Source organism: Lutra lutra, chromosome 4 (assembly GCF_902655055.1).
Source record: "Lutra lutra chromosome 4, mLutLut1.2, whole genome shotgun sequence".
Classification (NCBI taxonomy): Eukaryota; Metazoa; Chordata; class Mammalia; order Carnivora; family Mustelidae; genus Lutra; species Lutra lutra.
Window position 1 is genome coordinate 202,558 of NC_062281.1, and position 15,842 is coordinate 218,399.

The window sequence follows — 15,842 nt, forward strand, 5'->3', positions numbered from 1 at the left end:
TGTCCTCTCAGGGCCTCTTGGGAAGGGGCTGTGTGTTCTCCCCGATGCCAGCAATGGGGTGGCCTGGAAAGCGCCTCTCCTCTCTACTCATACAATTTAAAACCACTGAGGCCCAGCTACGTGGCCCTTTGGTGGCAGCAGAGCTCGGGGCACCCTGCGCCTCGGGGCGTGTAAGCCTGGCTCAGACCCAAATTCCAGCTGCCTGCACAGCAGAAGCCCTCAGTGGCTCTCAACCCAAACCGTGTGTCCACATGAGCAAGCCCCCCAGGTGAGGCTCGCTGCCCCTCCAGCCGGCCGGCACGGTCACTCTCCCAGCCAGCAGTCAAAGCACAGGACACTGCCAGGGGGAAGCCCCGTCCAAGTCGGGAGGGAAGGCTGACCACGCCAGCTCCCCCATCAGCTGCTGGGCGCTGGACAGGCCTCTGACCTCCGCTCTGTCGCCTGTGCAGTGGAGAAACGTCCACCTGCAGCGAGCGACCACGGGTGCAGTGCTTGGACTGGAGCTCAGCACCCATCCGTTCCGCCCGGAAACGCCGTGTGCGCGCAGCTGCCTCCCCAGGGACTGGCCTGTGGAGACACGTGTACAGACGGTGTACTTCGGGTCAGCTTGACAATATCAAGAGCTTTAAAATGTTCACATTCTGCGTCCTCTGTCCCCACTTCTAAACAGTTTCAGTACATGAGATGGTTTTACCACTAACGTCACTGTGATTTTTAATAGAAAAAAAAAAAAAAAAAACACAGAAAGCTGCTACGCTCCGTGTCCCTCCCTCACCTCCAAAATCTCAACGTCGAAACTTTGACACCCAGTGTAATGTATGAGGAGCTGGGGCCTTGGGGAGGAAACTCGGCGTGGGTTCAGAGTCCCCAGAGAACTCCCGACCCCTGGAACCTTGTGAGGGCACGGGGAGAGGCCTGCAGCTGGCCAGGCCAGCCTGCGGTGCTCGGTTTGCTGTGTCTGAGGCGACACGGCGCGCCTGCCCAGGGGCCAGCATGTTCTGCAGCCATGAGCCACAGCTGCCACACTCAGGACTTCAGTGAACAGAGCTAGCACACGCAGACACAGCGTCCATCGGTCTCCGTGGCTGTCTGTGGGCAAAAGGACTTTGAGATTCTTTTTTAAGTTTGTTTTTACTTTTTTCCCAAATGTATCCTGAGTATGTACTCCCTGAACACATGTAACAGTCACGACAGACACACCTTGCACGGAAGGCCTCCATCACTGGGCGGGGGGACACGGCACTCAGCATGTGCGAGGGCCAAGCGGCAGCTGGACAGCCCTGTCCACTCCCGGCCTCGGGGCAGCAGCGCCCCGCTGGCCGCTGATGCTGCAGGTGACAGTCTGCACCCCTCAGTGGAGCCTGGCCCAGGCCCCACCTGGGGGCTCTACCGGGGATCGGCCTCTGCAACCCTACCTCCCCGTGGGCAGCACCACCCACCACGTCCTCCATGCCCACCCTGCCGTGACCTGCACTCAGAGGGAGAAGAATTGCCGGAGAGGCTGGGGGAGCCCTGCCCTGCATGCGGCCGGCAGGGAGCAGGGCAGGGCTCGTGAGTTGTTTCTCAGGGAAGCTCCCGCACGCTGCTCAGGCCGGTTTACCGGAGACCTGTGGGCAGGCCGCCTGACAGAGCGCCGACGGCAGAGGCAGGAGCACTGCCGGGGGCACAGACCGAAGCAAATGTCTGCAAACACCGGGGCCCCAAGTCCCCTACGTGGGGCCGGCTGTGCTGGGAGCTACAGAGTGGCTGCAAACCCTGAACTCCCACCCTGGGGGCAGCCAGCGGAGACCCCGCTCCCCTCCACCCTGCACACTCTCACTGCCAAGGACTGAACTGTGTCCCCCACCAAGTTCATGTTGAAGCCCTAACCCCCCAGTGTGACTGTTTATGGGGTCTTCAGGGAGATTAAGCTTAAGTGAAGTCGTCGGTGGGGGGCTCCGACCCAACGACAGGACTGGTGTCTGGAATGAGAGGAAGAGAGAGCTCTCCTCTCCCACACATGCTCGTGGCCGGAGGAAAGGCTGCCTGCAGGCCGCTCACCAGGACCCGACTCTGCTGGGACTCTGACCTCACACTTCCAGCCTCCAGAACTGTGAGGACACAGAGTTCCACTATTTAAGCCACTTACTCTAGGGTGTCATAGCAGCCCGAGCTGCCTGAGACACCCACTTAGAGGGTCCCAGGAGCAGCCCCTGCTCCCTTTCCCCAACTCCACCACAACCCTGGCAACAGCCTCTCCATCAGGCTCCCATCAGAGCCCCTGTGCTCTGCTCGGCTCTCAACTCGTCATCCAGTGAGGCCCTTTCAGAGCAACTGTGACATCACCCCCTCTCCGCTAGAGTTGAGCCCAAGTCCTCAGAGAGGCCTTCGGGGCCTGCCCTCCCCATCCTCTGCTCACCCCCTCACCAGCCACAGCTGCCTAGATCGTGCACTATGAGATGCTCTCCCTGCCCAGAACCCCCCCTCCTCAGACCACTCTGCTCCCTTCAAATCTTTGCTCATAAACCATCTCCTCCTGGAGGCCCCACCCATGACCCAACTTAAGATGGCAGCCCAGCTCTTCTGGTCCTGGGTCCCTGCTCTATTTCTTTTCTTTCTTTTTTAAAAAAGATTTTAGGGCATCTGGGAGGCTCAGTGGGTCAAAGCTTTGCCTTCAGCTCAGGTCATGATCTCAGGGTCCTGGGATCGAGCCCCACATCGGGCTCCCTGCTCGGCGGGGAGCCTGCTTCCCCCTCTCTGCCCACTTGTGATCTCTGTCAAATAAATAAATAAAATATTTTTATTTTATTTTATTTATTTGTCAGAGAGAGAGGGAGAGAGAGCGAGCACAGACAGACAGAATGGCAGGCAGAGGCAGAGGGAGAAGCAGGCTCCCCGCCGAGCAAGGAGCCCCATGCGGGACTCGATCCCAGGACGCCGGGATCATGACCTAAGCCGAAGGCAGCTGCTTAACCAACTGAGCCACCCAGGCGTCCCATAAATAAAATATTTTTTAAAAAGATTTTATTTGAGAGAAAGAGAAACACAAGAGGGGGGTAGAGGCTCTGAGCAGGGTGCCAGACACAGGGCTCCATCCCAGGACCTGGGAATATGACCTAAGTCCAAGGCAGACCCTTAACTGACCAAGCCACCCAGGTGCCACTCCTTTTCCTTTGTAAGTATTTATTTTAGAGAGAGAAAGAGAGCATGAGTGGGAGGAGGGGCAGAGGGAGAGAATCTCCAGCAGACTCCCTGCTGAGCAAGGAGTCTTGATCCCAGGACCCTGAGATCACGACATGAGCGGAAATCAAGAGTCAGAGGCTTAATCGACCAAGCCACCCAGGGGCCACCCCTGCTCTCTTTCTGCACCACTGACCCTCCTCGGACCCTCCTCTGACAAGCTTTGCCGGTCCTTTTGTATTATGCATTTTGTAATGTCTCCCCTGAGCACTACAATGTTAGCTCCATGAGGTCAAGGATGTGAGGCAGGAAAATGAAATGTCCACACTAGAACACAGGGTTGACAAAGCAAATAAGCAGAGAGCTCAGATGCCACATGAGGCCAGGCCGAGTGACCACCGTGTCCACACAAAGGCCTTGGCCTGGACTCCCGAAGGCAACCACACACGGCCACACCGGAGCAGCAGGCGCCCTCACCCAGCAACGAGACCAACAGCCGGGGTAGGGGAAGGTGCCGCCTGATGCCCACCCAGGAGGACACTAGTTTATAATTGCTTTATTTCCAGGGAAAAAAAAGGAAGATCCAGGTTTCTCAACAGAACAGACACTGACATGATTACATTCAAACATTCACTGAGGAACGGCTCCTGGAAGGGCAGGCTTTGTCTGGGGACACCCATCAGAGCCAGTTCTCCCCAGTGACTGCAATGGGGTCGCAAGCTCGGTCAGGCCTGCAGTTTGAGCTCACACCTCTTCTCCAGGTCAGCCATCTCCTTGAGGACCAGCGCCACGCTGTACCGCAGCTCTTGGAACTTGGCTGTGGGGATCTCAAAGCGGTGTGCCGAGCCGTCTGAAAGCTTCAGCTGCATCAGGACACTCGGCTGTAGGGAGCGTGCCAGGGCACTGGTGGAGATCGCCACATCCACCCTCCAGCACAAGCGGGAAACATGGGGCAGCCAGGCCCCCTGCTGCCTGGCCACAGAGTTGAGGAGAGGCCGTTGGCTCCCAAACACCACACTGGCCAAGTCTGTAACCAGGTCTTGGGGGATGCAGAGCTCCTGGAGCTGGTCCTGGAAAGCGTCGGGCTTCAGGCTGGCTGGGGGCAGCCGGATGGCCTGCTGGAGCAGTGTGTTTGTGCCGGCGAGGAGGACGCCCAGCCGTTCTTCTGACAGGTCTGCACTAGCCCTGAGGCGCTGCACAGCCTCCCGGCAGTCCTCTCCCTGCAGACTGCTGACCACCAGTTTCAGCAACTTTCTGAATGTGCCCCTGTCCAGGTCTCCCAGGAGCCGGGGCATTGCGGCCACTTCTGGGGGGAGCTGGGTCCCCAGGAAACTCACCCGGCCACTGTGACTATCAGCTGGATAATGCAGGTATGGGGCTGCAGTCCCCACGGCAGACATGGCTGCTTCCTCCTCTCTGATCAGGCAGCCCAGAGGAAAGGTCCCAGCGGCAACTGCCAGGGCGGGGGAGAAGAGAAGTCCTGTAACTCCCATGTGCTCTAGGCCAGAAAATGAGGGCTAACATGGCCTCTGCCTTCAAGGTGCTGACAGCATGAATCTCCTACAACACCTAATGTCATGGGAGGTGCTCTGAGAGCAGGTGGCAAACGGGCCCACTTTAATCCCAGAGAAGAGAGGAGCCAGGAGGTGGCAGCGAAGGGAGACAGGGTGGGGAGGGAAAGAGAACCAGAAACCAGAAGAGAAATAAGTTCTCCAAACACCTAATGGAGAAAAGAGTGAAGGAGAAGAAAAGTCCAGGGAACCCAGGGACGTAACAGCCACTGCTGCTGTCACCAACCACACTAAGATCACTCCACTTGGAATCATGACAATGGCTTTGCAGGAGCCAATAAGGAAACTGAGGCTCAAACCCAACCGCCCAAGGACCAGAACCCAGGCCTGTCTGTCAGAAGTCCCGCTGTCTGCACAGCGCAGGAGAAACCAGACACAGGTGGGCAGCAGGAGGGCACGCGACAACAGAGGCACCTGCGGTGTCTGGAGGGAAGGTCTGTGTCAGTACCTGAAATGACAGTATGATGTCTTGGCGCGTGTCGGGTGACCGAGCCACGCACCTGCTTACACAGAAGAGGCGGGCTCGTCCGCTCCGAGCGCTGGACAGAGCTCGGCAGACACAGATCCTGTCCCCACGGCGCCCACCAGGCCCAGGGTCCTCACCATACAGCGAAGCGCGGGTGACCGGGGGACACAGGGAGACCTCGACTGGCTTCACCGTACCGTATCCTCCCGGGAAGGCCGGCGCCCCCTCGCCCTGCGTCAACGACCACTCAATGCCCAAACTTGGGTTCTCCGCAGCTGCCCGGCCCCTACAAGGAACGGCCTTCCACTGCCCCGGCCGCCCCGCTGCTCAGGCCCTGCTCCCGGGAGGCTGCATGCTACCCCGCGCAGACGCTCTCCTGGCCACCGCCCCGAGGAAGGAGCTGACAGAGACCGGCCGGGCTGGAGCTGCGCCCCGTGCTCGCCAGAGGGACCCCGGCCACCTGCCGCATGGCCGAGCGGCCGCCCACCACCCGCGGACCGCGCCCCAAGCTGCCCCGGATCGGCTTCCAGAACTTCCCGGATAGAGCGGCCGAAGAGCTAAGGAGCGGTCTGCGGCCTCCGCCCCGAAAGAGCGACCCCAACCCCGCACCCCAAAGCCCGAGACGCCCCCGCACCTGCAGAGCTCAGACTGCAGCTGAGCCGCCAAGCGAAGCCCACCCGCACGGCCAGACCGGAACCGGGTAGGTTCCCGGAAGCGACCCCGAGACACTTCCGGCCGCTCTAGGACGCCGGGAGGACCGGGCCCTCTGTGATCCGGCCACGTGAGTCAGGCCCACGGCGCCTGTAGTGAGGGGGTGGAGCGGCCTGGTCGGCGGGTGCACCAGCCGCAGTAGCCCGCGGGGACTTCAAAGGCCGCTCAGGGAGCGACGGGCGCTGGGCTCCGCTGGTGTCCGGGGCGGGGTAGGGGGGCGGGCCCTGACCCACCGGGGCGGACCGGGAGGGCCCGGGAGCGGAGGGTCCGCACCCCGCGCGGCTGCGCACCTGCGGGCGCCTGAGCTCCCGGTGGCACATCCGAAGGCCGGGCCGTGCGGCGTCCGGGCTCCGCGGTCGCGAGTTGGCGCGGGGAGGGCGGAACCCCGTCGGCACGGGACCACGCCTCGGGGAGCACGTGGCCGGCGGGCGGACGCGGGCCGGGGCTGCTGCCCAGCGTCGGAAGCGAGACAAGCAAGAGGACCCGGCGTGGACCGACCGCGGTCGTGCGCGGAGACCCTGGTCCCACCGGGACGGCCTCGGCGGTGGGGCCTTTGGGTGGGCGCTGGGCCGTGAGGCTGGGGCCCCGACAGCGGGGTTCGCGCCTTCAGGAAGCGGACGGGGGACCGGGAGAAGCGGGCGGTCGACAGCCCAGGCCGGGGCTTCGGCCGAGCCGCCGAGCGGGCGCCGTAGGCTCGGGCTTCCCGCCTCCAGGACCCGGAGAAGAGCAAGGGATGGCGCGGGGGTGGCCGCAGGGGCTCTTGCAAGCCCTGGGCGGGAGCGGGGAGCAGAGGGTCTTGCGTCGCCTTAAGACGCTGCTCACATCGACCCTCAAGTCAGTCAGCCGGTCCCGGTCCCGCGAAACGGGTTCCTCGGCGTGAAAGGGCCGGGAAGGGACCCTCAGTTGGGATGGCGCCACGAGGCCAGCAGGGGACGCGCTTGACCCCCTCGGCGTCCGGCCTGCGTACCCGGAATTCCCGCCCGCCGGAAGTAGAGGCCTCTCCCCCTCTTCCCACGCCCCCGCAGCCCAGCCAATGAGAAGCCGCTATACTTCCAGCCCCCAGTTTAGTCCAATGGGCTCTCCGTTTACAACAGCCCAGCCCAGCCAGTCTGTGCGGTGCGGTGCGGTTGGCGTCCAGAGCTGCCGCTCTCTGTGCTCGCGGGGAGAACGGGTTTTGCCGGAAAAATGAGGGGCGGCCTCGTTTACTGCGGCCGCTGGCGAGAATGCGGGCCGGGTCACCGCGCGGCGGGCTGAGTGGTCCGCGGTCGGCTTCCCGGCTGCCGCGGGGCCGGGCGGCCGAGACCCCCGGGTCGGCAGTACTGGCGAGTCCTCGGTCTGCGGCTGCCGGGCCGGAGCCGAGGCTTTCGTGCTGCGGAAAGGGCGCGATCTTAGTCTCCTGCGTGGCTGTCGTGGTCTCGTCAAGTCCCCGAGAAGATTTCGGAGTCCCGGGCCGGTGCTTGCGGCCTCCGCGCCGGTGGGGGTCGGGACGCCCCGCTGAGCGGGTTCTCTTCCCCGACGGCGCGCGACAGCCTCGGGGTCTCTGTGGAGGCGTCACAGTCGTTCCCTGGTTTTACGGGGCCGGTGAGTCGGTGTCGCCGCCACAGCCACGTGCTGACGTGCGACCGACACTGAAGCGGCGCCTGTGTCGGATGCGTTTGGGGCACGGACCGTCCCACCCCCCTCCTCTGTGTCTGCGGGCGCGCGTGCGGGCCGTGCGGGCTCGGCAGGCTCCGCGCTCGGGGCGGGTTTCGGTGGATGAGTCGGCGTCGCCGGCCGCCGGCGCTGCACCGCGAGGCTCTGCGCGCTGCACCGTCCCGCGCTCCTGCCGCCCGTGTCCCCCGCCCCCGCCCCGGCGACCGTAGTGCTCGCCTCCGTCACTGCAGGTCTGGCCGTTGTAGACCCACAGGGAAGGGAGACGACACGGAACTTGTCTTTCTGTGTCCGGTTCATCCCACTCCGCTTCACGTCCTCCAGGTTCGGCCGTTGTCGCAAACGGCGGATTTCCTGGTCTGAAGCGGAGTAATGTCCCCCCCCCCCCCCCCGTCCGCGCACGCGCAAGAACAGATCCGCGTACCACGTGCGGTCTGTGTACGTAACGTGGAGGCGCACGTTCCACTTTCTCCGCTTGGTTGACTGTTTTCGTATCTTGGCTGTTGTGAACTGCGCTGCGTGGACGTGGCACTGCTGAAATTTCTTGGAGATCCTGTTTTCAGTTCTGTTGGGTAAATACCCAAAAGTGGGCCTTTTAATTTTTTGAGGAGTCTTCATGTGTTTTCCATAATGGCTGTAGCAGTTGAAATTCCCACCAGCAGCACTCCAGGGTTTTCTTTTCTCCACACCCTTGCCAACACTTGTTAGGCTTTTTTTTTTTTTTTTTTTTTTAGGATTTTATTTATTTATTTGATAGACGAGATTACAAGTAGGCAGAGAGGCAGGCAGAGAGAGGAGGAAGCAGGCTCCCCGCGGAGCAGAGAGCCCCACGTGGGGTTCGATCCCAGGACCCTGGGATCATGACCCGAGCCAAAGGCAGAGGCTTTAACCCACTGAGCCCCCAGGCGCCCCTGTTTTTAGTTAGTTTTTAGTTTGTTTTAGTCCCACTGGTTTATTTTTGCTTCCCTTGCTTATGCTTTTGGTGTCACAAACACTCATCAATGTCAAGGAGCTTTACTGCTGTTTACTTTTAGGAGTTTTATGGTTTTAGGGCATATGTTTAAATATTTAATCCATTTGAGTTGATCATTGCATATGGTGTAAGATAAGGGTCCAATTTCATTCTTTGGCATGTGGACAACCAGTTTCCCAATGTGAAATAATAAGAAACACATATGTATTTCTCTGTCCCAAGTTCCCACTAATATTTAGTCTTTGACTTCACTTCAGCACCAAGCCTCTAAATGCCTTGTAATTTCCAAAGTGATAGGAGTGTCTGAGTGATGGTATCCAAAGTGATAGGCGTTTAAGGAGTGACCTTTAAAATGCTTGCAATTCCCTTGGTGACAGGAGTGTCTTTTTTTAAAGATTTATTTATTTATTTATGTGTATGAGAGAGAGAGAGCGTGAGCTTGCATGCGAGTTGGGGGAGGTACAGAGGGAGAGAGTCCTCAAGCAGACTCCTTGCTGAGTGTGGATCCCAGCCCCGGGCTCCATCTCATGACCCTGAGATCATGACCTGAGCCCAAACCAAGAGCGGGACATTTAACTAACTGAGCCACCAGGCACTGTGTGGAGTCTTTTGTTCTAATGTGGTGACTCTCCGTGTGCTCTTGAGTGGTCTGAGTAGACGCTTGGAATGTTCAGTCCTACTCCCTTGTCCTCCAGAGAGGGGAGAGAAAATGGGAAATAAGTTAACTATTGATCATGCCCATGCGATGAAGCCTCCATAAAAATCCCCAAAATATGGGGTTCATTGAACTCCAGGGTTGGTGAACACTTGGAGATGCGGGGACAGTCACACCTTCAAGGACATAGAGGACCCCATCATCTTGTGCATCCCTTCCGTCTAGCTGTTCCCATGAGACTTTTCTTAATAAACCGGTAACCTAGTAAGCCAAGTGTTCTCCTCAGCTCTGTCGGCCACTCTAGCAAATGGTCAAACTTGAGGACAGTCATGGAGCCTTTGACTTAACGACCAGTTACTCAGAAGCACAGGTGACCGCCTGATCTTGGCAATTGGCCTCTAAAGTGGAACTGAGTCCTTCCCTTGGGGAGCTGCCTCGACTTTCCCAGTCTGCCCGCTGTGTTTACATGGGGCTGGCATGGCCATCATTATCCACAAGGCAGGTAATCATTACCCGCAAGGCTGCGCTCCTTGCCCTTCTCCGACACACCGTCCTTATGTGACTTCCCAATTCTTGCCCCTGACTTAGGGCTTTCAGACTGAAGACAAAAGGGAAGCAAGAATTTCATGAGTCAGCATTTTCATTAGCAACTTCTTGAACTCATGAGCTCTTCCTTTTTCCCCAAATAGGTAACAGATACCTTGCTTGGCAACTGTGGTGGCCAAGACAATGTTCCTAACACACTTGCAATTACAGGGACCTCATTAATTAAGGGCTCCGTGGTTGAGCTCTGAATCTTATTAACATGTTTGTGCTGAGGCCACACCTCCCAGGGCTGGTCCCTACCAGCTACCAAGCATGGGAGGGACACTAAGGCAGACCCATTCCTGGAATACACAGGATCCCAAGGTGGCAGACCTGGTCTCAGTAAGTTTGCTTAGATGGCACAAGCCTAGGATGATTCCACCCAAAGTTCTCCTCTGTTTGGGTCAGACTTGAATTGTGGCCAGATAGCTCTCCCCATCTTCCCTGACTCCCTTTCTCTTATGCCAGTTCTTTCCCTAATAAAACTTTTGCATATATAATCCTGTCTTGGTGTCTGCTTCTTGAAGTACCCAGACTAACACAAATGACCTGTGCATGGGTGATCGAGAACACATCTGGGGCTGTTTTGCCCACTGGCTGGCTGGTGAGGATGACACTGTCCTGGTTAATAGGTGGTCTCTGGCACGAAATGGTGACTCGGTTGCTAAGATGTCACCTGACCCAGTGGGAGGAAATGCCACCAGAAGTGCAATGACACAGGCATTTGGAAAACATGGGGGAGAATGAGAGAATGACAGAGTCCTGAGATTTTGGAGCATGGCTGTGCCCTCTGCAGAAGAGAATTATTTGCCATTTGAGAAACCGGTCTTGGCATATTCCTGGACCCTGGTAGGGGAAAAAACGCTGATTATGGGAGATCAAGTGGCTATGTGTCCTTATACTCCTCCCACTACAAGGCGAGGTCTATATGGCCTGCAAAGGCATAGTGTTAGGGAGGCCCAGCAGCGATCCATTATAAAGTGGAAATGGTACATCCAGGATGATGCCCCAATACGGCCAGGGGACACAAGTAGGTTGAGTGAGCAGTTAGCCCAGCCTCCCATGTGCCCCCCCACCCAGCTCACAGCCATGACCATACGGTGGTTTCTGCATGACCATGACCAGCCAAAGGAGGAAGGAGGGTGCTGACTTGCATTCTAAGTGGATCAGCTCAGTACCTGGGTACCTGTCAAAAACAGGAGGCAGCAGCTGCATTATAGCCACACACAAGCGTGGCCTTGAAAGCCAAGAGGAGGGAAGATCCCCAAGGGCCGGAGCTGCCAGCTGGGCACCTGCTCATCCACCCTGTGCTGAGACACAAGTGGCTTGTGGTGAGAATATACAGATTCCTGGGCAGTGCCAGGGTCTTGGCTGCCCGATTGGGGCCCAGAAGTAAGAGAGAGCTTGGGAACAAAGAGGTCTGGAGTAGAGGACATGGGAGTGGGCATGGAATGTGCAGGTTTTTGTATTAGAGCCGAACCAGAAAGTCCACCACAGAAGAGGCACCAAACAACCTAGATGTCCAAAGAACTTGGGACATTAGCCAGCCTTCATACTCAGCCACTCGGAGCCAACAAAGTGGGTTCCTGAAAGTGCCTGTGGTAACAGAAATGGCTCTCCACGGGCTGCAGCATGACCCTGCCCCTGGGACGGGGCCTGTCTAGCAGCTGCCCCTTCTGACTGTCCAGTGTGTGGGAATAAAGCTGACTACACCAGGAAGGCTGCTCCTACCCTGGAAAGGCCAGCAGTTTGTTCTCACGAGACGGAGACCAGCTCTAGGCATGACTTCGCCTGACCTGCCCACCCTCAGCCAGTACACCTGGGGCCCGCAGACTGCTTCACACACAGGCTTGGAATCTCACCTGGTGTGAGGTCCACATAGGGGACCCACTTTACAGTGACAGAGTGTAAGACCCAGCGGTTGTGTCCTGTAGCATATTACCCAGAGGCAGCTGGCCTCACAGAATACTGGACTGGCCTTCCGAGAGGTCAGCTGAAGCACAAGTTTGGAGAAAACACCATCCTTTGGGACACGTGCATTAAATCATACTTTGTGCTTACAACATAAAGATCACATGGGTCTGGGGATCTAAGGGCTGAAGCAGTAGTGGACCTACTCAGTATAACTCTCCACTATCCGCTGGGGGTTTGTACTTCAGAGGCCCACGGTTCTGGACTTTGCAGAATTGGATGTCCTGGTCTCCAAGAGGATGCAGCAAGGGTCCCCCTGAACAAGCTCTTGCCGCTGCCAGGATTGATTGGCAGGAGTCACTGGATCATGATTCAGTCACCAGGAGGCTGGCCTACAGTTATATGAGGGAGGCAGGGAGGAGTGCGTCCAGACCCAGATTGTCTATCTTGGCCTCTCCTGGTTCTCCCATGTGCCACAGTATCCGTAAACAAACACAATGGCAGCTCAGCTAAGAAGGGTAGAAGTGTAGGGAGCTCAGACCCTTCTGAATGAAGGTTTGCATCACAACACAGACAAGACCTACCATGTTGAGAACAGAGGGTGGGGGTACTTGACAGTGGATAATGGAGAGGAGAGTGAGAACTTTTTGCCCTGAGATCAACTTCAGTGCTGGGAGTCTGTTCATCCCACTGACCTTCTGAGTTTCATCTCAGGAAGAAAGACCATAGGAGAGCATGGATATCTGAACTATAGTTACACTACAGAGCGCAAGGGGTGGACTGTGGTGGTCATGAGAATGCACCTTACAGACTTCCCACTATAGGAGATGGAGCTCAGGTCAAAAAACTCATTGCTGGGGCGCCTGGGTGGCTCAGTGGGTTAAGCCGCTGCCTTCGGCTCAGGTCATGATCCCAGGTCCTGGGTTTGAGCCCCACATTGGGCTTTCTGCTCAGCGGGGAGCCTGCTTCCTCCTCTCTCTCTGCCTGCCTCTCTGCTTACTTGTGATTTCTCTCTGTCAAATAAATAAATAAAATCTTTAAAAAAAAAAAAAAACTCATTGCTTAGTTTGCCAAGTCACTGCTAAGGCTAACCCTCCCACAGGCTACTCCCTGCCGACAACTGAGTACAGCAGGAATAACAGGCACTGTCTGGGGGTGGCTGGGACTCCTTTGACAGCTGGCTTTAGTTCAAGGACTCCCTGACAGCTTTGCTGACCCTGCCTTAGACTGCTTGGCAGTCTGGAATGCTTCCACCCAACCTTCTCTTCTTCACTCTGGGTCAAATCTGCATTGTCCTGATTCCCTCAGTGTTTTCTCTTACACAGACATTTCTCCTAGGACTATCCTTGCATGTTTATTCTCATCTCGGCATCTGCTTCCTGGAGCCCCTTGACTAACACAGAAATCTGTTTTCCTATCATCCTTTACCCCCAACCACTTGGATGGAAGCCGTTTCATTCTTCTCAACTGACTTTCTCAGTTAGTGCCCTACATGCACCTGATGCTGACAGGACTCTTTTGACAACGCTCAGGGCCCCTTTTCTCTTGGGCTTCCCTGGAATCCTAAGCCCACTTTTCCCTGGGCTAACATTTATCATATTGCCTAGAGTGTCCTTCTGATGGCCTGCCAGTTACTTCTGTGGGGCATAGGGCTGCCACTTCCATCCTTCCTGGCTTGCTATTGGGAGCCGCCAACCTGTGTTTGGATCCTACGTTAGAATGTTCACATTGTGGGGTGCCTGGGTGGCTCAGTCGCTTAAGTGTCTGACTTTTGGTGTTGGCTCAGGCCCTGATCTCAGGGTCCTGGGATGAAGCCCGGCATCAGGCTCCCTGCTCAGTGCAGAGTCTGCTTGAGATTCTCTCTCCCTCCCCCTCTGCCCTTCCTGCTGTGCTCTCTCTCTCTCACTTGCTCTAAAATAAATAAATAAGAATTTAAAAAAAATCTTAAAGAATGTTCATGTTGTATTAATTTCCATGTTATGTCTCCAGGAGGATGTTCCAGACCAGCTTAACTTAAATCTCCACTAATTATCAATAAGATAAAGTTTATACAAACAGGTTTACACTACTATGAATGCTTTAAGTGTAAATACAAGCTTTTCCTGAGATCTTTCCAATACTCTGAGGATTTTGCAGCAAGACAAAGACTGATGTGGAATGACTGAGGGCTTCAACTGAAGTCTTATCTGCATTTCCAAAATTAATCCTAAATCCATAAGCATGCAATATCTGATGGTGACATTGGCTTGATTTCTCTCTACTATGAATTTAACTATAAGAAAACATGTGGTTCCCTTGGGGCACCTTGACTCGGGTGGTGATTCTAGGGTCCTGGGATGGAGCCCCACATCATGCTCCTTGCTCAACAGGGAGCCTGCTTCTCCCCTGCCTGTGCCCCCACCCCGGCTTGTGCATGCTGTCTGTCTCTCTGTCTCTATCATTCACTTTCTCTGTGTCAAATAAATAAGTAAAATCTTTATTTAAAAAAAAGGAAAAAGAGAAACGAAAAGAAAACATGTGGCTCCCAACTATAGGCTTTCCCATGTCTGTTGTGTATATGCAGCTCCCTTCCAGAATAAATTTGACATTTAATAAAGTTTGAAAAGAGTGGTATTCAGATGTAATACATCAACAGAGCTTTTTCCATCAGGGTGGATTTTCTGATGTAGAGTAAGATATGAACTCTGGATAAAGGTTTTCCACATTATTTCTCCAGGATGAACCCTCTGATGGTGAGTAAGCAAAGAACTTTGACAGAAACGTTCTCTACATTCATTACATTTGCATATTTCTCTCTAGGGTGAACTCTCTGGTATTGTGTAAGTTGGGAGCTCTGGCTGAAGGTTTCCCACACACCACCACACATAGGGTCTGCCCTGTCTTTGCTGCTGAATCTGCTATGAGCTTTGAATGAAAGCTTTCCCACACACACTGCATTTACTGGGCTTCTCTCCAGTGTTAAGTAACATGTTGAATAAGATGTGAGCCCCAACTAAAAGATTTCCCACATTCATTACTGTGCAGGGTTTCACTCCAGGGAGAAGTCTATAACATAGAGCAAGATGTAAATATAGAATGAAGGCTTCCCCACACTGTACATGAATAAGGAAGGCCTCTCTCCTGCATGAGTTCTCTGATGTCTACTAAAGAGCAGTCTCTGATTGAAAGCATTTCCATATTCATTGCATTCACGGGGTTTCTTTCCAGTATGAATTCTTTAATATAGAATAAGTCATTATTTCTGACTGAAGTCTTTTCCACATTTTGTTTTACAACCATTCTCCCATGCTGAAAATGACCACAGAGTTTTCTACATTCTTCACATTTAAATGGCTTCTCTCCAGTGTGAGTTCTCTGGTGTTAAGTTGTGAGTTAAGACTGACTGCTTTTCCATATTTATTACACCCCTAAATTTTCCCTTTGCTATGAATAAGTTTATTCATGATTAGTTGCATAAGCTATAAGCCATAAAGTCTTTCAAATATTTATTATATTTATATGGTTTTTCTCCAGTGTGAATTTTCTTTTTTTCTTTCTTTCTTTTTTTTTTTTTTTTTTTTTGTGGTCCTCTAAGATTTAAAGTTTGACTAAAATCTTTCCCACAGGGGCACCTGTGTGGCTCAGTTGTTAAGCGTCTGCCTTCAGCTTAGGTCATGATCTCAGGCTCCTGGAATTGAGCCCCACATGAGTACCTCTGCTCAACAGGAAGCCTGCTTCTCCATCTCCCACTCACCCTGCTTGTATTCCCTCTCTCTCTGTTTCTCTCTGTCAAATGAGTAAATAAATATCTTTTTAAAAAAAAATCTTTCCGGGGTGCCTGGGTGGCTCAGTGGGTTAAAGCCTCTGCCTTCGGCTCAGGTCATGATCTCAGAGTTCTGGGATCGAGCCCCGCATCGGGCTCTCTGCTCAGCAGGGAGCCTGCTTTCTCCTCTCTCTCTGCCTGCCTCTCTGCCTACTTGCAATCTCTGTCTGTCAAATAAATAAATAAAATCTTTAAAAATTTTTAAAAAAATCTTTCCCACGTTCAGGACACCTGTGGGACTTTTTTTCTAGTATGAATTTGCTGATGAAGAATAAGATCTGAATTGTATTGAAGCTTTGGCCACACTCATCCCATCTATGGGCTTTGTCCTCTCTGGGATGTTTCTCACTGACATTTTC

General features: G+C 54.8%; 1 protein-coding gene across 1 annotated transcript; it reads right to left on the bottom strand.

Moving 5' to 3' along the window:
* Positions 1-3,698: 3,698 nt before the first annotated feature.
* Positions 3,699-5,966, bottom strand: COMMD5 (COMM domain containing 5). Its single transcript, XM_047727982.1, has 2 exons — positions 5,831-5,966; positions 3,699-4,612 (listed from the first exon to the last, which is right to left on the bottom strand). Exon 2 carries the CDS (start codon positions 4,557-4,559, stop codon positions 3,885-3,887), a length of 675 nt encoding a protein of 224 aa, XP_047583938.1. The 5' UTR covers positions 4,560-4,612; positions 5,831-5,966; the 3' UTR covers positions 3,699-3,884.
* Positions 5,967-15,842: the final 9,876 nt, after the last annotated feature.

Bases quoted from the DNA above. Each gene is read 5' to 3' on its own strand.
- COMMD5 (XM_047727982.1), bottom strand. From the start codon at position 4,559: ATGTCTGCCGTGGGGACTGCAGCCCCATACCTGCATTATCCAGCTGAT.